Source organism: Haliotis cracherodii, unplaced genomic scaffold (genome assembly GCF_022045235.1).
Source record: "Haliotis cracherodii isolate W230 unplaced genomic scaffold, xgHalCrac1.p SCAF_14, whole genome shotgun sequence".
Classification (NCBI taxonomy): Eukaryota; Metazoa; Mollusca; class Gastropoda; order Lepetellida; family Haliotidae; genus Haliotis; species Haliotis cracherodii.
In genome coordinates, this window is record NW_027266269.1 from 6,373,872 (window position 1) to 6,398,044 (window position 24,173).

The 24,173-nt window shown below is 38.5% G+C and overlaps 1 protein-coding gene across 1 annotated transcript; it reads left to right on the top strand.

Moving 5' to 3' along the window:
• The first annotated feature begins 1,716 nt into the window (after positions 1-1,716).
• Positions 1,717-17,540, top strand: LOC139460983 (uncharacterized). Its single transcript, XM_071242445.1, has 9 exons — positions 1,717-1,828; positions 6,513-6,590; positions 6,890-6,967; positions 10,643-11,363; positions 12,230-12,348; positions 15,457-15,720; positions 16,045-16,093; positions 17,108-17,361; positions 17,467-17,540. Exons 1-9 carry the CDS (start codon positions 1,717-1,719, stop codon positions 17,538-17,540), a joined length of 1,749 nt encoding a protein of 582 aa, XP_071098546.1.
• Positions 17,541-24,173: the final 6,633 nt, after the last annotated feature.

Here is a 24,173-nt window from a genome sequence, read left to right on the forward strand (position 1 = left end):
ATGGGTTTCATCACTTTCCTACCACATCAAATTGACACGACGTGATATAACTGGAATGCAGTTCAAAGCGGCGTTGAACCCATTGTTACTATTCTGTTATGACGGATATAACTCTGTAGGATTCAACTAAGTTGTGTCACACTAAATCAGTCACACCTTATCCTTTCAGGATGTAATACCATGACGGCTGAATACAACGAAAATATGGCAGAGTATGGCACAAAGGAATGATAGTAGGTATTATCATACATAACTTTACTTCATTAAATCTTAAAGATATCTAGGGTACATTAACAGTATAAGTGACAGTTTTCAAGTAACATCACAGTTGTCACATTGTAAATCAAATACACCACTATACCCTTGTTTACATGAACACATAACCATAACAGTGAATATACTAAATTTCTGTGGAATCTAATTCGAACCAGTTCTGTCGTGGTCTTGTAAATTTCCCTGTTTCTGCTAATGTAAGTCAGTGTCAAGATTGACATTGCATGCTTAGATGTTGAAAAGAAAATAACCATAAAAAATGCACATTACGTGAGACATACATGTTTCTTCTTTCAAAGATAAACTTGTGAGTGTAAAATGCAAATCATTTGTTGATTCCATCTTATTTCTGATCAGGATGCTGTGATTGTGAAGAGGCAGCAACAACCTTCTTATCTTATTGCAAGGGAATCTATTTCTACATACACCTGGATGTTAATCTGTTTTCTTCTAAGGTGAAACATAACAAGGAAAAACAGAGAAAGTTGAAAGAAATTGAGAAGAAGGTGTCCGCATTACGAAATACGTCAGGTGGAGAGATCCTTGTTCATCTGTTTGGTCAAGACCCAGCAGACAGGTACCTTGGGCACTTTGACAACTTCACAGACTCCTGCCTAAAGAATTTAATCCCTGACGGAAAACTGTTTACTGATGTTTATAAGCGTCAATGGTTGTATGATGTTATTTCCAGTTTTGAAGATCACCCGGTACTTCTCCTCAGTGTAGAAAAATCAAAGTTTGTAACTACAGTACATTTCTACACAAAAGTCCCATCGGATTGTATGATTGAAAATGCTTCGACCAATGTGTTTGTCTCACTCCTGTCTAGAAAGGTGAACCCAGCAGAGACAGAACCAACACTAAGAGGAATTGACAACTTTACACAACAACTACATGAAAACAGAAACATTGAACTTAAAAGTGTGTTTTTGAAGAAGGATCGAACATTTCGTGATATTTCCTCATTTGTTGATTACATCTGGACAGATCTGAGATTCAGAGAAAATTTATGTTCCATGTCAAAACTTGAGAGTGGGGGTTCTTTCTTCGTGGGAATAAATGAAAGCAATGGAGGGCGGACATACGAATCCAGGCAAATAAATCCCAATGGTTTTCCCTGCCCCTGGAGTGTTGAGGAGTTCCAGACTTCTTTGGAAGTGAAATTACAGTGTGACGCATCCTATCAAAGTCCAGAGGGCACTCTGACTCCAGTCCCTGCTAGCATCATAGAGGTCGCACTGTACAACTCTCCTGTGCAGGAAAAAGCTAAAGTTTTAGAAATTGCAGTCGGGTACTCTGCGGGTATTATATTCTATAATAAAAAGGGGCCTGAAACTTACACTATTGACAAGAAGGGACAAATACGTAGATTGGAGCATTGTGAATGGTTGGAGAGAATAAAGGCCTTTACTGTTGGTGCTACACAGTAGCAGTGATTTGAACATGTCTAGCCACAGAAGCGATGAATCTTTAGTTTCATACCCTTCGTCTTTCTCTGACCAAGAATTCCATGCTTTTGGAAGGGTTTCATTGGATTATACCTGTCCTGCTGGAGGTAAGACTGATTGGCTTTGTTGTAGCGATATTTACCATATATAAGTGTATAATTAGAATAGGTCTTCAACCTATGATTGCCGTAAAAGGTCACCATTCTTGTCGTCAAAGGCGACAAACGGGACCGGGTGGTCAGGCTCGCTGACTTGGTTGATGGATGTCATCGATCCCAATTACGTAGATTGATGCTCATGATATCATTTACTGGATTGTCTGGTCCAGACTCGATTATTTACAGACCGCCACCATATACGAGGGGTATATTTCCCCTGACCCACTTCCGATGGACCTAGTGGAATGAAACTTGACATAGTCTCCACACAGGAACCACCAAGAGTTACACACTTCTCCCATCGTTTTATGCATTTATGGAGACCTCGCTTGTAAAAGCCCTCATTTTGCGTCTCAAACCAGGACTTGGCTACAGAAATCGGTGTTTCGTCATCTGTGAACCGTTTTCCCTTCAAAAATGGCTTCATAGTTGGAAAGAGGTGGAAGTCAGATGGTGCAAGGTCAGGAGAGTAAGGAGGATGTGGAAGGATTTTATAGCAGGACCGCGCTTCTGTCTGGGCAACATGAGAGTTGTGCAGGAGACGGACATCCTTGGTCAGCATGCCAAGCCTCTTAAGCAATTTCCGCAGCAGTAAAGCATAATAAGCTCCTGTAATTGTGGTACCCTTTGCCAAGAATTCCCTCATCACTACTCCGTGCTGGTCCCAAAACACCGTTAGCATGACCTTACCTGCAGACGGTTGGACACGTGCTTTCTTTGGGGGTGGTGACTCAACATGCTTCCATTGCATCGAACTTTAGTCTCAGGATCATAGTGATGGACCCATGTTTCATCCTGTGTGATAAGTCTGTCAAAAATGTTTGCCTGGTTTTTTTGGCACATGTCCAAAAGATCCTTTGAGCAATTGATTCGTTCCTGCTTTTTGAAAGGTGTGAGCAACCCGGGAATCCATCGTTTAGACACATTAAGCATGTTCAAATTGTCATGGATGATTTTTTTCACAGACCCTACACTTATCTTGACATCTTGTGCTAAATGGCGAACAGTTATATGTCGGTCTGCCAAAATGGCGGTCTCCACTTGATGGATAGTGTCCTAATCAATGGCTGAAAGGGGGCGACCAGGAATGGCAGCTGTTTCCACAGATGTCCGACCACACTTGAACTGGCGATGCCAGTGTTTAACAACATCATATGATGAGGCATCTTCCCCATAAGTTGCTGTCATTTCATCAAAAGTTTCTTTTGGTGTGCGACCTTTCAAATATAAAAACCTAATCACTGCTCGGTATTCTTCTGGCTCCATTGTCTCACCCAACTCGACCATAACACCTGTAAAAGTGGTAAGATTAATAGTTCGGTGCTGCAAATTCAGACATAACCCATAGATACATGTATCATTACACATGTGAACTTTCAACCAAATATGATAACCCTAAGTGGTTTAGGGGAAATCTTTAATGAACACCCCTCGTAGGTTGAATATAGCTGAGTGGAGCGTTAAACAACAATCAAACGAAAACGAAGCAAACGATTATTAATAGCTTGGGAGATTTATTTGTATATAGATCGATCTATTGACGTAAAGGGGCCACCGGCCCGTTATACATGTAGAGGACAGTACCAATTATGAAAGAGCACAGAATATTAATTAGTATAGCATGTAACACACATTATTCTGTTGATATTGATTAAATTATACATGACTGACAGTATTGGCATTTCCTTCAAATCAACAGATTTTCTCCTAAATAACATTTGAAGCTACTCAACGTTTTCTAAGGATCAAGTTTTGATAATCCAAAAATAGATTGAGATATTCTGGTACACAATGATTGGGTAAACCCAATGCCACCTCAATTTCATGATGAACGGACAGAGGTATACTTCAATCGGCATATTTCATAAGTGTAGGCCATCGGCCCATGGTTAAATTTGTATTACAATGGACGTGATGTACACAGATCTTATTGTTCTGACAAAAGGAAGTGGTATAGCTCGATAGATATTAATAGCTAGACTTTAGTTAATTTTCTATCAGGTGTAGACATAATTATATATTAATTTTTTGTTTCATTGTTTTTGGTAAGTGATCCACCCATAACCGGGGCAAACTAACAAACAATGATACTCGTCCTCCAAGTACCTAGCATTACAAACACAACATTGTCCTCTGCAACATGGGATATTAGCGTATCTCCCAGTTTCAACACATAGCTAATGCGAAAAACATCTAAACCTAGCAAGCGCTGCTCTCAATTTATTGACGGTCACACATCTAAGATGACATATACACTGGTGTTGCCAAACCCCAAGCTGAACAATAAAGATTTACATTTTGAGACCAAATCGATATTGCCATAGCTTTCTGCGCCTGAAGCATCATATAATGATAACATTTCTTTGGAATGCGACAATCGAACAATCACTTTATCAAATAACCAATAACTCTTCTGTATGCATAAAGATATAATGGATAACGCCCACATTCACCTCGAACCATGTTGTTGGGTGTTGACACCTAGAAAGCGCGTGCATGCCAATGTATATATAGTTTTTATTTCATCATTCTGTTGGGACTTTTTACATATTAAATATTTTAAAATACAAGTCATGTCGAAGAGGATGTAATTTTGTCAATGACTCTAAAATTCCAAACATTGCACCCAGTTGTAAAAGGCGACCGAATGAGGTAAAGTGTTTGCCATGGGTTGCACCCCTATGTCGTAAGAGGGATTTCTGGTAGTTGAGGGCACCGGTTCCAGGTACATGGTTTCTTTGCCCAACACGCTACTTTAACCCTACCGTCACCTTCACGGGTTGTACAATGGGCCCGGTTCTTTAAATCTGCTGGTCACCCCATGCCCTGTGTATGAAACACGTTCTTATCGAAAATGGGGGGCACGGGTGGCCCAGTCGTCTGAGGCACCTCAATTCGCTGTGCAGAGTTGGGCACGCCAGAAACCTATGATTGTGGGTTCGAATCCTGGTTCGCCCCGATTATGTTTCTTGGTTTGTCAGCACCATACCCGTGCTCGTGGATTTCACCGAAGTGGTAAACGTCTGAGACCTGCACGAAATTAAACCAAGTATCGGTTATACCTTTTGGGTTGTCAGTCCAGATTTGAAGAAGTCATTATGCGACGATGTCGTATTGACCCAATAGATATACGTATGAATATTTATTGAAAGGTGAGGATCATGTCCTGCTTAACTGTGTTGATTCTGTTGAGTGTAAAAATACTCAAGGGCCTTTTTAGTAATGTTAATTCTCATTTAAAAGAAATAGAACTTATTAAGAAATTGTTGACTAAGTGTATTATTTTATAAGTTGGTAGTTTTAATTTATAACTAAGATTGTTAGTGGCTGTTCCCTCATGGGAGGTTAAAGTAGCGTAACATTATTGTCCCACCTTAAGAAGGTATGTAACTTCCACATCATGCGAATCATTTTTATGCATGCCAAACGAAATATATTCGTCATTTTAATATTTGGCTTAACTGGTAAACTATCGCCAGGGACTGAAGGGATGACATAAATCCTTCCGGGGTCCATGCAGGAGTCCCCATGGTTCCTAGTATAGTTATCTCCCGCTATTTATTGATGGTCTCTGGCCCATTTTTATATTTTGTTAACTAATACTTTCTGCTTTTACATGTATTCAACTAGTCTTAAATGGAATCTGTGATAGTCTAGTTATTGTACTGTACATCGGCGACAGGTATTCTACTTCGTCCAAATATATATATTATTGATGTATAACTTTTCATCACGATATTACTTAAATATTGCAGATGAGACGTTAAAAATAGTTCACTCCCTCGATCTTGGAATAATGTACATTCTTCCTACTTTTTTATCTAATAAAAGTATTTCTGTAAATTGTAATGTTAATATGTCTGGGAAGAAATTTATAGTCAAGCTTATTATTATTCAATGAAGCTCTGGCTTAGAATAATTATGTATCTCACCATTCTGTTTAAAGAGAGATATAAATTCTTATTTCCAACATTTTGTTGCTTTATCAAACTCATACCTAGAAAGTTGTGGTTTCATATTTGCAGCACAACAGACTTTCTTTCATTCTGCTCTGTGATGCTGGAAATTACATGAATGCATCAAGATAGGTATTACTTCCTGAGACATCAGTCTTATGCCCAAACTTGACTATCCGAACTAGACTGTAATTTCTGGGTTCCATCTTAGCGCCACCAGTGGCTTTTACGAGTTATGACCCTTTGGTGTCCCCCGACCCCACCCCTACTGACCAAACAGATTCTATCTCTCATATTGTTAGTTTGTTTGTTTGCTGTTTAACCTCACACAATATTCAGCTATTGGACGACGATCAGTAAATAATCGAGGCTGCACAAGACAATCAAGTGATTGACAACATGAGCATCGATCCACGCAATTGGGATCGATGACATGCTTTGACCACGTCCTACTCCTGGACTGTTCCACTACACCAGTGGGTAATTTGTTGTTTTAACAAAGTGGAGTGATTATGGCATGTAGTTGTTTAGAGGGACAACCTTACCTACATGAAAAAAATCAGGCTTTTGAATTATATCAGCTGTGTGTGAAAACAGTAATACAGTCAACCCTTTTGTTAGTTCTAGGTCAAAATATTACATGTAGATCTATATTTGACAAGTTAACCTTATTTCAGATTCCGACAACAATGTGGAAGTGCGTAGACCAACTTCATTTAACCGAATCGGGACAATACAAGAGGAGGCATCTACAGGTATGCAATGCATTTCATCAACGTGTTAAATGCGACTTTTGACCAATTTCTTCTGCATGTCACCTTTGATCTTTTATGAGGAATATTAGAAATCTAAATTATTCTATATAAATTCATTATCTATCCCATATATTATCATATTGACCCTACTAATGTTTATAAATGTGACTGTAATTGGTATGTTTTAGTTCAATTATTCACTGGCCAGAACTCTTCTCGTATATTTTGACAAAAGCCTACCGGAAAAGGTGATGACTTGTTTGTAAATATGTTTGATATATATTGTGTTCTTATTTCAGATACTGAAACGGCAACTGAAGCGCATCTGTCTACCACATTCACCAGTAGCTTATTTCAGAAGGACACATATGACACAGGTATGTTGACGTAAGGAATGATAGCATGAAACCTCAACGCCAGATAATAACCAGTCTCGACCAAATGATGGAACAGATTCCACGTAAAAGGCAAAACAGAAGATCGCAAACTCTTATTTTGGAAAAATATGTTTACCATATAGGTTTCAAAATTGAAGACAACCATGTATTTTACCTCTAATGCTGGTTCGTCATTCATAATTTCATAAGTCTGGTTTGCATTTCAAAAGGATTATTTCGTGTCGCCTGTATATCAACTTAAAATATGATCAGAACTAAAATGTTTCAATATAGTTCTGTTCCAATGGCCACCATGGCAGCTGTATCGAAAATGATCTTTGTTGCCTATGTGATAAGTAACTGGAATACGTTACGTATCGATTCCCAAATTGAAACAGTATGTTAATCCAGAAATCTGTACTTACAGAAAACTAAGTCTGAAACCAACATACAACCAACAAAATTATATATAAATCAACAAATGTATTACTAAATTACCTAGGTATACAAATGAATACAAATTACTGCATAGCACTTACAATGGCAGTAATTTTTTTTGTGGTAGTACAATTTTCAATCGTAATATACTGAGTCAAATAAAAAACCTCACATTTTTAAAAGTGATCCCATATATGATATACAACGGACAAATGTATCAGAGAAGGTAATTTTTAATCATTAATGTCCAAAGAAGGATTTTAATTAACGGTGGTAACCATAATTTGTTCCAAGCACCTACGATATTCGGTAATACGAGCGTAACATCAACAGTTTAAATCATAAGTCCCAAGCATGAGAATCTGATGACACACAAGTTCAGTATCGTGTATGGCCACCATGTGCGTTGACAACTGCCACACAACGCCTCCGCATGGACCTTGTGGTGCTTGTGAACACATGACTGGGAAGACGACGCCATTGTTGCTGCAAAATGGTGCCAAGATCTTGCAAATTCTGTGGTTGGTTCTGGAGAGTGCGCAGACTTCTGCCAAGAGCATCCCAGACGTGTTCGATGGGATTGAGGTCGGGAGACCTTGACGGCCAGTCCATGACGTTGACTCCCGCATTCTGAAGGAAATTTCTTGTCAAAATTGCTGTGTGGGGTCAGGCATTGTCGTGTTGGAAGATCAAACCGGGTCCATGTGCTGCCATAAAAGGCAGAAGTTCTGGTGCCAGTACCTGGTCGCGGTAAGCAGCAGCGTTGAGGCTGCCACGGATGACCAGAAGCCTTGAACGTGCATAGAAAGTACCCCACTTCCGCCTCGAAATCTGTCAACTTCCCGCACACAACACTGGGCGTAACGTTCATGACGGCGCCTCCACACCCTCGCCCTACCATCAGCAAATCGAAGATTAAATCGGGATTCATCACTGAAGACGACTAGATTCCATCGTAAGTGTGGCTGTGCCCACAATTGACGTTGACGTCTGTGTAATTGACTCAGAATCGGCCCGCAGTATGGCCGTCATGCTTGAAGGTGAGCAGTTCTCAGACGGTTTCGAACAGTTTGCACACTTAGTCTACCCCTAAACATTTCATTTCTGGTTGATGTCGCCGTCAAAATTCGGTTACGCATGTGACGTCAGCGGTGGTACACGTTTGCTGTAGACGCGTCTGTAACTCATAAGCAGTCCGTCGACTACAACACATCGTCCTTGCGACTTCAGCTACGGACGTTTCCGTCTGCAACATGCCGATGACACGTTCACGTTGCGCATTTGGAAGCCGTGGCATGACAAAGACTTTTGTTTTTCTTGTGTTTTTCTTTTTTGTTAATGACTGCTAACAAGTATGGCTGAAAACACGTGCGGCATAATGGCCACGTGACCAGTTGCACGTGAAAAAACACTTTTGCCACTTTAGTGCTGTGCACATGATTTTGATCGATTCACCTGCACAAAAACGGTGTTATCTGAAGACAATACATGGCCATTACTGTTTAAATATTCAATAAGGGCCCACAATGATAACTGGTCAAAATGTTAAAATTTTAGGATTGTGAAGTTTTTAATCTGGTTCAGTATATATAACACGATGGCAGAGGTCAGTATTCAACACACAAATACAGTGATGATAGCAAAAGTCAGTGAAAATAATATATATTCACCCAGCGGCGACAGTAGTCAATCTTCTGAGATGGACTAGGGAGGAAATCAGGGTTAATGAGCGATCCTCACATGAAAGCTGGTTCCGATATGATGAAATGCGTGAGAGATACGTTAACACGCTATTACGCCTTATATACAACCTACCCAGTCACTAGAAAGTTCAAAACATTGCTTTCACCAGTCTATCGGCACTAGAACATTAAAGCGAAAGAATTAAAATTTAATGTTGCATCGGCATTATTTCAGCCATATAGCGACGAGACCAAGTTATATATTCACAATTGAGTTATTTATTCAAGGTTATATTTAATAGCAATTTATGAAACATATTTGAGCATAACAATATCATGTACAGCTTTAAACACGGGCCATAGGCCACCAGTAACCAAAGCTAGGCCACCTCGCTGGGATCATGGGGACTTACAGTACCTCTGCTTCCTGCATGATACCCCAGCAGGATTTATGTCATAACTTTAGCTACTGCTGGTTGTTGAACATTAATTAGATACTATCACCGTCCGCGGTATGCCGGGCCGCAATTTTACAAACCACACTAGCATCTAAATATAGTAACTTTCTGACGCGATTGATCACTGTTCAAGCACAATGCAATGAGCTTCTACCGAATCACTACAAAAAGAATGCAACACAGCTGCTGTCCCTGCTGCCAAATTTGGTTTTATACCCACACGGTGCATGGGCGATATCTGATGATATATATCGCCTTCATGAGAAAGCTTTTGGCACATCATCCATGTTGGTTGGTTAATTGTTTAACGCCGCACTCAGCAATATTCCAGCTATATGACGGCGGTCTGCATATAATCGAGTCTGGACCAGACAATCCAGTGATTTACATCATGAGCATCGATCCACGCAATTGGGATACGATGGCATGCATCAACCTGACTTCACGGGTCATGAAAGGTCGTGAGAGACCTACTTGAAAGGTAAGGGTTAAGTGAAGGTAATTCGTAGAATACGTGTTCACAACGTATTCTCATTTCTGTTGAAACTGAAACTGAAAAGCAATCACAACTATAATGTAGTGATACCAATCTTATTACATCAGTGGTAGGTCACTCTGACCTACTTTCGAAGAGGAGCCTATGCTCTATTGATTTTGTTACAATGATTATGACCTAGTGACATCATATTTTGTTTGACATGCCGGAAAATGCAGAAATGTAATAAGATGCATATGTATTTCGCAAAATTCACAGGTAGTTGTATTGACTCAACCCAAAAAGTACGAGAATCTGTAATTTACTAGAAAAGTGTTACATTTGACCACTTTCCAAATGGCATTGTGTATTCATAGCTTTTGGCCATTGGAGCCGTGCCAATTTACACTTGTCAGAGGGGTACTCAAAGTACCTGATCTAGACTACCATTTGTCGGACTTTCATTTTTTCGGAAGCCTCGGTGGTTGAGAGGGTTAGATCGCTGACTTTGAGTGCTGGCGATTAGGTGCCTGATTCTGGCAAGTGTGCCACATGCCGCTCCTGTTCTGCAAGTGTATTACACAAATCGTTACTTGGTATAAAGACTTTTTTCATGTTTCAGGTGCATTTGTCATCTACCCTAAATGTATGCAGAGGATGTTGTCAAGCGAGTACCCAAAGATTGTGTCAGAACTTGAAGAAATATATCGACTGGGAGCATTTATCTACATCGGATCGTCTTTTCAATGTCTGTCTCCTAATACCCAAAAGAACTTTCACAAAATCAAGACGACATTGATATGTGACATGTGCATTTTTCCAATGAACAAGCCAGTAACCTTAATCACTGTTGGAAAAGACAACAAAGTGAAGTATCACCTTGACAACTACAATTTAGAAATGAAAAGTAACTTGGAACAATGGATAGCCAACACAATCGCTGAATTCAAAGCCTTGCCTGTGGTTGTAACTGCTGAAGACCTTCAAATCAGAGGAAACGTCGAGCGCCTTATTGCAAAACAAGAATCAGTGACAAAAGTTCTTCCTCTACCGGAGGCTCAACTGATTTCGTCTGTTGAAGCCTTTCTGCAGAAACTGGCAACCTGCAAGTTCGTTCAACGTTTTCATGTCCATCCTGGTGGAACTGTATATCTTGTTAAGGACTTATTTGAGGAATTCATCGAACTCATGGAAGAGACCAAACAAACTGTAACTGTGTATCCGAAATATGCATCAGGATATACAACACTTCTGATCTGTGAACTAGCTTACAGGTTAGCTTTGACTGGACACACATCTCTCCATTCGAAAACAGAAGTGAAAAAGGAATTTGAAAAACTAAGGTATGGTTTTAATTAATATGATTTATGATATTTATCCTTTGGCAAATTCAAGTAAAGGGATTAAGGGATGAAAACAACCCTGCCTATTTGTTCGTATATATTTGCTGAATGTTTTGCCTAAAATAGATTAATTCTTGTACATACATCCAATATGCTCTTGACATTGCTTGACTTCTTGAATAGTGTTCACAAAGATGTTTCTGTGGTCATTACAGATTAGAATATGTCATCTTCTGATGACCCTAGTTTAATTCGTTTGAACAGGAATTACTATACCTCTATGCCTATGTTTTAGGCCCATAAGTTATAGTATATGTCTTTCGGCTTAGGGAAACACCTACAAGCAACAAGCAGTACACATTTGAAACAGAATGTCCCATGCCTCTAGCTACTATCATTACAAAGTAACACGCACTTCCAGTCTAATGACTTTGAACTTTATTATTCACAATGATCTTACAGAAAATTTAAAATTTGTGTCACACAGACACTGTAAATCAAGTTTTCTTAGCAAGTGTTTATATTTCTCAATGTATGAATGACCTTAGCTCATATGGTGAGTATAGAAGAAAGTGTTAATATTTCATTAATCATTGGATAAGATTTCTGGTGACAATCTTCTCAAAAAGATCCACCCTAGATATTATGTATATTAAATTTCGCCAATTATAAATACTTGATATTTTGTTTGTACAGACAATCTTCTTGGGCAACTACCAATCACATTTCCCTATGACCGTCACGATATGAATTGCAATGAAACTGATACATTCCAGGTATTTGTAATTAGTCATACGTGAGATGAGATGAGATTTACTTTGCTAAGGTAAGCTAATCAAAGGCATCAATGATATCTATGTTTTCAGCAAGGCACAGAATATTTCAATATCGATCACTTATGACAAACATGTTGCTGCTGAGAACCTGCAAGAAGGCGATGTGTTCTTGTCATCGTGGACTGGGCGTACGATTCTGTTTCGAACGGGTAAGTGTCAGACATTTTCTAATGATTAGATACTGCTCACAAAGAGAAGGCAATACTGAAATATGTTGTTTGTAAAAACCGTAAGGAATATGGATATGCAAAAGGTGATTGGTACGTTAATTGGCTCAAGGACAAAACGGACCTGGGGATCAGGGACCTGACTCGGTTAAACAGAAGCATATAGTTAGACTCCCATCAGGCAATAGACATCCGAGTCAGAAGACAAACGGTTCCGAATTGGTCGAGAAGTCAGACCCCGAATAATAGCAAAAATGTGGTGCAGACCTGGCGACCGAATGGGATGTGATTTTTCATAATCAGGAATGATTTAGCTTTGATTTAAGACCGGTTGTCATCACCTTGCATGACTACCACGCAGAGGCCCTTTTAAAATAAGGTGCAACATTTCATTTCAATTAAGATAATATCTTTACTGGAAAGTTTTACTTAATAACTTTGGTTTGGATTAGCCGATTTTAATCAAGTAAGTATCTATGGAATGCTCAGGCCATGATGTATAGTTTTGAATAATATTCTCGCAATCATCGCAAATATTTTTGGGTGAGGTTAAAGGTCAATTTTGTTAGAAAATCCATTCTTCTCCATTTCAAATGAAACTTAATTTTGCCCAAACTAATGATTTTCTAGGTTCAACTGTGTCATTTGAAGAACATATATACTTTTGGTTAATGTCGTATTCATGACAATCCGTCGCGTGTAAACAAAGTTATGTGTTTTGTATTTAGATCAACAAATTATCATTTAATTTGCTTATTAGTTCGTTCATTAATAACAGCTCGACGTTTTACAAAATATCAAATATACCACATATGTCGAGCAAACAGTTGGACTAGTATTAAAACCATACAACATAATGCATCGCTTTCAATGAAATTCTCCCAAACGTGTAAAGTGATAGGCAGACAAAATGTATTTTCATGTAAGTGCTGAATGGACTTTCGTTAATGCAACTGCTATTATATTTTTTATGATGTTTCTTATTTTAAACTTTCATTTATAAAATGCAAATATCTCAGATAAGACACACTTCAAGCAAAATTTAACGTATATTCACAGTTTTTCACATGATTAACAATTAAGTTGATAAAACTGTTGTCAGTACGAGATTTTGTTTTGATAAGTGTCAAGATTGTTTATGATTGTGTCACTTCACTCCCCACCTGCGCTGATATGCTGTAAACCCTTGACACTGATGAATATTATTATGATATCAGAATGAAAGGTTTGTAGGTAACGTTATGTTTTTATGATGCATTCTTTCGTGTTTACAATATGACATATTACCACACTGAGACCCGTGAAGATTCCGGGGTAGAATAGGTCTTCAGCAACCCATGCTTGCCGTAAAAGGCGACTGATGGGATCGGGTGGTCAGGCTCGCTGACTTGGTTGATGCATGTCATCGATCCCAATTGCGTGGATCGATGCTCATGATATTAATCACTGGATTGTCTGGTCCAGACTCGATTATTTACAGACCGCCGACATAGATGGAATATTGCTGAGTGTGGCGTTAAACAACCAACCAACCAACCAAATTTAGCACCTAAAGGCCTTCTTCAGCTTCATATCTGTACATGTAAAAGTCAATGTACAGAAGTGAGAGAGTTGCTGATATAGCGCTGATTTTAACAGTATTACAGTTACATCGCAGCGTGTCAGCGTAATGTGGGAGGAAAGCTCGAAGAGATTCAGGTCTCAGGCATTTACCACTTTTGTGCAACCCACCGGCATGGGTATGGTGCTGACACACCTAGAAACATAATTGGGGCGAACCGGAATTCGAACCAACAATCATAGGTTTCTGGCGTGCTCAAATGACGCAACTCTGCACAGCAAATCGGGGCACCTTAGACGACCCCCTCGTTGACATTGACATTTACTAGCATGTCAATTGGGATTGCTCTATTACTTAGCAGTATGGATCATTCCGAGTGCACATGAGATAATAATGAACTGACTTTTGTATAAGCAGTATATGAATTTTGTTCTTGGTGAAACAGATTGAGTTATCTGCATCATCATATCGTGTTTGTTTTGTAAAGAAAAAGATGAAAATGTTATGCATGAGATTGATCTTTGTTCAACGCCTTTAGAAGTGTATATTTAAGACTGTTTATTTATGTCGTTTATAACAAACACGCTGATAGCGCACTGACATATATTCTTTGGTCCTGGCCAACTGAAATGAAATGTTGCACCTGACAAGGGCAGCTGTACGGTAGTCACGCAAGGTAGATGATGACAACCGGTCTTAATTCATTCCTGTTGACGGTATCATTTTAGTGTGTTCGGGCCTGGCCTGTCTTTGTTACATGTCCTCATCGATCCTTTTAATTGGTTAAGAATAATATCAGACCATGAACTCATGTTGTGTTAGTGTTGTGATCAGCAAATTACCAGGACCTAATAACCGATTAAAGATGTCTATTGATTATATTAGCGACAGCTACACCGAAGCTACCCCAAAATATCCTGACACCATCATCGCCCTATTGATTTCTTGCTTCCTTGGGCAAACACTTCGACTTTCTGTCGCCATCGCCATCGCCATCGCAGGTAATGGATGCTCCAATTGCCTGGGGAGTAAATACGGCTACCTTAATGCCAAACTGCGCCAAAACGAACCAGAAAATATCACTTTTTTAATGAAAACCATATTATAATCATGTACAGTAGTGCGCATAACCCCCATCGATACAGGAAGTGACTTATGAGTAAGCAGTGACAATTGCCTTAATAGTCATCACTTAGGGCCATTAAAAAGTCAGTTTCATTGTACAAGTTGTCTGTATAACCAAAGTGAGATATTGTGAAATGGACGTCCATGAATGTAAACCAGGATCCGCTACTATATTTCATTATACCTTGGAGCCCGCATCGTTGCTTGCAACTATATTTATTATTATTATTATCATATTATTTATTATTCCGCCGATTTTTGTACCAGAGCTAGCAAAATAACCACTGGCTCGATTTTGTTCAAATTTTTATGTGTATGAAGACCGTTGAGTACTAGATTCCATCACTTGTGTTTATTATTATTGAGATGCATGTGTTAAAAATTACTACTTTAATTTTGTTTAGAGATGAGAGATATTGATGCTGCTCGAAGATCCTTGGCACTAGCTGTTGTTGATCGAAGAGCAAAGATACAGCATGAAAAAGGACGCAAGAGATTGCTGGACCTAGTTTGTTTGAATGTGAAGATGATGGAGGAACAATTAGAAAACACTCTGAGTCATGCTGATTCTAAATCGCAAATAGCACAACTGGAATCGTTAACCATAGACATACAAGACAAATTAACAGAGATTGTCAGTGTACACAATAAACAGTATTCCATGCAGAGTAAGTATATCCTTACTGATTTTTATTGCTGAGGAAATACAGTTCAGTGTGTGCCAAAAACTGCCTTATTATCTATAATGTTTTTGACATATTTAGGCAGACATTTACTGCTCTTTGTGACGTCAGTGATGCTTTGAAAAAGATTGGTATAAGAAGGATTAATGCTGTGGCAATTCATCGATCACTCAGTCGATTTTCATGTTCATTGTCGCATTAAGCATTTTAGTAAATTTGAAAAGCTTAGAAAATAGCTAAAGCATTTGATCTACACGGTGAACTTCTGTCAGCGCCGTTGCATACTTTAGACATTTATCATTTTGACAGGACCACACAGAGCAGCTGGTATGTTACCGACACAGAAGACCAAGGCTGGGTAAGAATAAATTTTGCTTTTGACCTATTATCAGTGAAATATCTCAACTTAAATCAATGTAGGTAAGCCTGTCAATATACATATTTCGCATAATAGAAACGGCAAATTATAGGAAATATCTTCAGCCAGAGCCCCTCAGTCCAGAAACTTTCAATACCAAGGTGATGAGGAATAACTGCAAAGTCAACTGTTTTCAATGAATGACATGGCTGGATATTCAACGAAACGTATCACATGTCACCCTAAGGATGGGGTATTGAAGTGATACTGATATCTGAAGGTTGATACTGTTTAAAGTTCAAGATCGCAGTGATGACAATTCTATCCTGTTAGATTGTCTGGTCAAGACTCGATTATTTACAGACCGCCGTCATATAGCTGGAATATTGCTGAGTGCGGCGTTCAACAACAAACCAACCAACCAACCAACCAAGTGTTCAAACATGCAATTAACTGAAACTGAGGGTAAAATTCATTAGGCCTAAGAGTGAAACTATCTAGAGTAATAATTCTTTCCGATAAAACGTTCCCTGAACATCATGTTATGTCATTTAAATGGAAGTGCATATAACTTTCCTATTGAATTAGCTTGTGGTATTGGACTTTTCATCTTAACGTTACTGCATGTTTCTATAACCATTAGGAAACACATCAGAGATCAACTTTTGTACTTCATCAGATGGCATTTGAACCGATTGGAATACCGTGGATAATATTTTCTTACCCAAGATAGTATATGAATATGCATTTGATTGGTATGAACAGACAAATAAATTCTATGTCTGTTAAATATATAATTTTTACTTTATGTAATGTGGCGATATACATGATTTTTGTTGTTGCTCAATGATAGGTATATAGCAAAATATATTCCTATACTTACCTTATGTTCGGCTTAGTTAATAAAATGTGTATGTGTTTGCTAACAAGGCAATATGATATGACATTAAAAGAGTTGCCGAAAATGTGATGAGATGAAATGATATTTTGTTTTAAATTTGTTCTCTGTTGTAGCGTTGATGAGAGTAAAGTAAAACAAGATCATGATTTTGAGATACCACAATGCAGTAATCCTTCCAATACTTCACAAATCACTCACCAAGTTACATCAAGGCAACCAAGAGAGGCCAGCTTTACCAAAGACAGCAGTAATCCTGGTGATGTGTCACACATGAAGCCAAAATACGAAGGAGACCAATCATTCTCTCGACCCAATTTGCATCAAGTGGGTGAATCACGCCTCACAGACAAAGGGACAACAAGGTCACTAAACAGATATTATGATGACATGTCTAATGAAGTTAAGACGGTCATACAGAGATCCCAGAGTCAACCTAATATTTACAATGCTTTTATTGACAATGACATCGTCACAGAGCAGAATATGGAAGACCTCTGTATCGTACCCCCAAACATTGTGAAAAGAATGAGTCAAGCTTTCCAGTGATCTCACTATCACCATCAACAGTTTCCTGTAGGATGACAAACGTTATTCATTTTCAAGGTTCATGGTATTCCAAACAGACAGTCACCAAGCATAATTGGGAGTACAACAATTGAATTTCATGTTATATTCCCTGAACCGTTTGTAATACAAATAGGAAACATGATATATAAAATACACGAGTACAAAGTATTAACCAGTGATATGTATAACTGGTTCTGGATCATATATGTTGTATCAGAACTCCGTTCAATTTGTAGATGACTTACTTATGAATGTGTACGTAGTCAGGGCAGGTTTGATACCAAGGTACATTGTTGAATATTTAGTTTCAATCTGACCGAGACTCGATGATTAACACAATTCCGCAATGTACGTTTCCGACGTTTATGAATCGCTATCAAAAAGTGATAGTACAAGATGATACCGAGTGTTTCGCAAATGCAACAAATAAGAAAGTCATCCACTCTGGGATACGTGTTGCAGGACTTTGCAAACATATGATTGTCATATTCACTGATATCCTACTTGGGAACAAGAGACATCATCCTCAAATGTATTGAACAGATAATGTGTTTGTGACTTCTCAGCACATGATATAGCAAACCACCTGGGGACCTATATTGACACAGTGTATACTGAACCTTCATGTTGAAACAGAGATTACCCGGTTGTTAACGTTTTCGCCTTTCCAATTGTCCTTTATGCATCATGTTGCCATGCACATTTGGCACTCTTAAAATAAGATAATTACATATTTAGAATAAAAACTGATCCTGCGGAATAATCAACGTCTCCTGCTGGTGCGCTCACAAACAGTCTGATGGTAATCAACAATTAGTCAATACATGATGAGATCATTTTCCCATGGAAACCTGACGAGCATGAACCTCCTAAGTGCATCCCTTGTGATTAAATGTATTTTGCTTGACTGTGTAGCAATCACATGGTCGTATTATGAACCAGCAAGTTTGAGAGATCTGTTGCCCCGTTCGTGATTGATTTTGAAATGTTTCTGTGCTGTTAATAGTGAAAATGTGACTGTTTTATAGCTCAGGTGATTGTCTGGATATGTTTTACTTTCGACGTATGATATGTTGCATCTATATTTACCATACTGTCTGAATGTATAATTTGCTCCGGTCGATAGATGGCTGAGATATTGCCATTGTGGCGTTAATCTAACTCACTAACATTTCTGTTAATGGCCATGTTTAACAATGTATTGTTATTATGACAACATATGTGACATTTGCTTCTGGAACTAAAGTATTTTCTAATGGCATACAAATGCATTTTTCTCCTAACAAAAAATCCCAAAACAAACCTCACAAAGGTAAGTGAAGAGCAGATTCATGTAGGTGAACCCTAAGGGAGTCAATGTACAAATATTAACTATATTTTTATTTCCAAGGTACCATACACGTATCTTCTGAAAAAGAAAACCATTTTTGCTAAAAAGGATAAACTGTTTTAAATCCCGTTTATATTAATGTTATATTTTAGCTCATCTGACCGAAAGTCAAGTAACCTTTTATTGTGGGGGTTGTTTTCTCTGAAATTACAAGGCCTATGTAGCTGAAACTTTGTATGTATGATCCCTAAAACTTCCAATTCGATTTTGAACATGGCTGAAACTGCGACCATGAGGGCCATTACTCAGCCATTTCTGCATGCATCATGCGCTGACTTTTTACTTTTGCATTCATCCTCTTGTTTCTCCTCTGAAACTAGAAGACCGATGGTAATGTAAATTTTTCATGAATGATCTTACTGCTGTGTAGCGTCAGACAACGAACACATATTTTTTATGCAAATTTTGTGAATGGAGGGTGCTAACGGTAGGACATGTTTAGCATTATCGCGAGCACCTGGTGTCCTCACAGATTTTCAGTGATCCATTCATATATTTTTTATTCACATATTTTGCCTTTTACACCCGATGGAATCTTTTTCGTCTGGCGTTTAGCTATGATGTCTCTTATGTTAAACACTGTACCTACCAGATGAAGAAACCCTTTGATTGAAAATTTGAATCCTTTTGATAATTTGAAAAAGGTATATTTATAAGTGGGGCCTAACACATATGTTCCATGTTTTGCGATAATATTAATTTTCACCATGATTCAACCTTTACAGCGTAATAGTTTCACCAAAGAGAAAATGAGAAAAGAGAATTTTTTTATTGGTAATGAAATTTAAAGTAAATGCAATATTGGAATATCATTGATTAGACCACACCACACACGAGTTTGCCAACCTGTGTCATCAATAGTATCTGCATGCAGTGGGGAGCAATTGACGAAAAGTATGCTTTTGCATATGGTTCCCATGGAAACCGAACCTGTTTTTGAAAAGAAATTATTCGAGCATTCAAATCCCGGTTCGCCCCAATTATGCTTCTCGGTTTTATCAGCACCATACCCGCGCTCGTCGGTTTCACCAAAGTGGTAGACGTCTGTGACCTGCATCACTTCGGGCTTACTTCTTACATTACTCTGACATATAACTCGAATACTGTTCTAATCGATGTTAAGCCAACTTACTCACTCACTCACTCACTTACAGGACTACTGTCACTTTGTAATATGTAACTGTATCTTTCCTTAATATCTAATTACAGCAGGAATGTATTTCATGCAATGCCATGCACAGCAAACTGTGGGCATCCATTCAGACCCACCAATATAGCATCACGAAGAATTGTCACATTATTTTTGTCGCATAATTTTCAGTGAGTATGTTGTTGTTTTATCTCAAATTAAAATTAGATGTCAAATGGCATCACCCATCTCAAGGTTTCTGTGCGGATTGAAATACATTTTTTCAGGATTTTATAAACAATAATTGCATTCGTCTCAATGTAAACAATATCATTTTTAGTACCAAGGATAGAGATTCATTTTCAAATGTAAAGCATGACCTATTAGTGTCGTTGATGATATTCTGATTGCTCAATACAGTCAATTCATTAGAGATCAAATACAGTAATTTGGATGATAGATGACCCAAAATGTTCAAAAGATGTCATTTAATGCTTCTCTATAATGTTCATACCATAAATCTGAAAAATTGCATTACCTAAGGCTGTTACAAATGTAAACAAGTAGTACATTATAAGGGCCTGATTGGCATTGATGGACAAAAAACACCCCCGCGGTATGGTGGATAAAGCGTCTGTCCGGATCCCATGGCCGCGTCATACCAAATGACGTTGATAGATGGTACTTGTTATTCTACCTGTCGCTCTGCATTAATTGGATAAAACAAGAACTGTTCGACTCTGAGTCTGTTAACTGTGTCTTAGTGGAGTACCCATGTTGAACTGTGGCATGGTATAGTGGAGTATCCATGTTAAACTGTGGCATGGTATCTCATTGGGTTATCACTATAACGCCGGCTTCAGTCCCAAGTAGAACTAACACAAGCAGCCACATCTCCATGTATGTCACTACAGAAGTGCACCAATCTTAAAGCCTATTTCACCTTACCACCACACCCATGGACAGTTAGCTTGGATACACTGAAGGGTGATCACACTCCGTATGTTATTCATGATAAAAAAAATTCTCCATCCATCAGCTGTATGAAGGTGGTTATTTATCTGAAAACAATTTTAGTGTTTCTATATTTTATGATTGTCACAAAAACAAAAACGCAGTAGTCTTTAAAAACATTAAATTGTAGTATACAGACAGATACTCATTAGTTTCCTTAAATATTGAAGGCACATGACATAAATTTATGATAGAACAGAAAATTAATCAATGGAAAGTTTAGTGAGATAATATCACGTTGACATATTTACGCGATTTACAAATATCATGTCTTATATAGCTGTAACTGCTAACAGTTTAAGGCCTTGACATACATACTACTCGCCCAATTTTTCCGACATCCTCGTGCTATAAACTTGCTAGTTTCCTACCAGAACGGTCGTACACTAATATTTGAGAACAGCTTTATATTACAAAATAGTATGTAAACGCTATGCCTATGACAGACTATTCTGAAGCAAGACGTCACAACTTTGGAGACCCCAATGCGGGATATAACCGAAAGAGTCAAACACAACGCTTCTAAAGGTGCTAGAGTTCACGAGAGCTACGTGAAATTATGGAATGTTTGATGCAGTAGATACATGAACTGCACTCGAGGTCAAATGAATCTCCTACTATATTGAATACATGATATTGCTAACAAGGAAGATTTGGAGCTCAGTATAAACCTGTCTTCGACTCCATTGATGTTCCTATTCCCAGATTTTGCAGTATATGAACACCACAGGCTCAGTGCTTGTGACAGAGATCGAGTTACATTTATTCGCACCGCAGACAGACAGTCCTTATTGATGAAATATATATCCGCCGACAAAGAAGGAATACTGTTAGAACTGACTAACCTCCCTGCACAAATCAGGCACACGCTGAACTGGCCAAAAACGCTTACCCTCTATATAAAGATCACAAATATTAAACAAGACTCGAAATGGGTCTGGATGTAATCCTTAAATACCAGATAAACCCTCATTCAGCCTGGACACCACTGGGACTTCATGAAAACCCAAAGGAATTCGAATCCAATGGAATGAGGTGTCTTTTACCCTTTGTGCATTTTTCACATACCTCAATTCCTAGCCTAGGTACACTTTGAAGCAGAACCTATTACTACCTTAATTTAAGTTTGTTCAGGTGTAACGGTTGTTATTACCCCCTCCGAGATTGCTTTCATAATTTTATGTATGCTTCGTAGTGACCGAGTGACGATTGTAGGAGTACCGGATCAAGGGGAGAGAACTTTTGGTGGCCTATAAGCTACCAGCACCAACATGGCACAACCAACTGCACCGTCTGTGTCAAGGGACCTACGGAGTTGTTGAAGCAGCCACACACGTACGTATATACGCATCTAGATAAGTGCAACAATACGAGGGCTGACCAAAACGTTCTAAGCCTAACAACAAAAACAACAACTATGAAAGTGTTTTTTGTTTTGTTTTTATTGTTCAAGATAATCTGCTGTTCAATACACTTCTCATATACATAGTGAAGCTTTTCCATCCCTGTGCTTTCCCCGAATGTGTTTCTTTCAGTGGTGGAAATCTCTTGGTGCCAGGTCTGGCCAGTATGGAAGGTGAGAAACATTACGAATCCATATTGTCGCACTGCAGTCTTTGTCGAGAAGTGTGACAAGAGGCATGTCATTGTCATTAAAGAGCCTTCCTCGCCTTTTTTCTTTGAAAGAATCTCTCAGGCAATGAAGCGAATCAGCCTTGATAACCATCCGCATATTATTCATTAGCTATACACACGCTTGCACACACACGCACGCGCGTACGCACGCACGCGCACAAGGACACAGACACAAACATACACAGACATTCATGCGCGTCGCTATGTAAGTGCAATAATCTTGAACGTGACGTCAAAACCAGTTTCTCTCATGAGAGATTCAAATTATGTTCAATCTGTCAAACATATTATTAATTCAGTTATGAAGCAGTATTCCACTGGTAAAGATAGGGATATGATAGATGTGTCTACTAGTAACTTTGTAGGTGATGATCTGCTGTTGAGATCATGGAAACAGTTCTCATGGAGATAGGGTGTAAAACTATCTCCAATTCTTCCTTTACGAAAGAAACTTGATTAAAAAGGGAAATATATTTTCCTAATGAAATTTTAGAAAATGGCTCTGGAAGTACCAAAGTTGACAGAAGTAAGTATCAGGGAAAATGACGGAAGGAACTTTAATCAGGTCCAGAGACAAAAAGATTGACGAGGGTAGAAAGTCATCCGATGTTTTTTCGTGGCTTTGAAAATGGAAACTTCATAATTCGTGTGTATAGCTAATGGTAGACGATGTCTCAAGTTGAGTTTGGCTGATGGAACATTGATTGATGAAACAAAGGTTATTGTTTTGGAGGCCTTCCCTCTTTTTTATGACACTGTTTATACCTTTCAAGGACATTCGATAACAAATTGTAATGTTTTCAGATGAGGATTTTAAAAAGTAAAGTAAGGCGGATGCGGATTTGTTAGGTCCAAACATAACAATTCTCTGGCTCACATATGAATTCTATAAGTTCTTTAGGAAAGATGTGTCACCGTTTCTGTTAAAATCTGTTAATTGTGGGTTTTTTAATGGTAATGGTTTCTTTCCAAATACATCGTATTAGCTCCTCTCTGTAGTTATTGCTGAACGTATGAAATCAGTTTTCTCGAAACTGATATGTTTTTTACTAAACTTGATTTCTGTCTGGCAGGTACATTGGCAATAACGTAAGACTCTCTTCCCATTTTATCTTGTGTGTTGAGGTTCTTGCTGCCCTCATTAGGAAAATTCGGGGGCCCAGTCATCTAACGCGCCACGATTCGCTGTTAGAGTTGCGTGGGATTCACCGAAGTGGAACACGTCTGAGACCTGCATCCCCTCGGGTTTTCCTCCCACATTAAGCTGACACGCCGTGATATAACTGGAATACAGCTGCGTTAAACCAAACACACTCACTCACTCTCTATAGAGATTTATCCTGTAATACAGTTAAAAAAAAAAAATTCTGGTTGTAACAATGATTGCATAATGCTTGACAAAGTGTGAAGAGGGAATTTGTTGGTGCCAGTTTTGCTGAAAGAT

Bases quoted from the DNA above. Each gene is read 5' to 3' on its own strand.
- LOC139460983 (XM_071242445.1), top strand. From the start codon at position 1,717: ATGTCTAGCCACAGAAGCGATGAATCTTTAGTTTCATACCCTTCGTCT. The intron at 1,829-6,512 runs GTAAGACTGATT...ACCTTATTTCAG, and splicing joins TTATACCTGTCCTGCTGGAG to ATTCCGACAACAATGTGGAA. The intron at 16,094-17,107 runs GTAAGAATAAAT...TCTCTGTTGTAG, and splicing joins ACACAGAAGACCAAGGCTGG to CGTTGATGAGAGTAAAGTAA.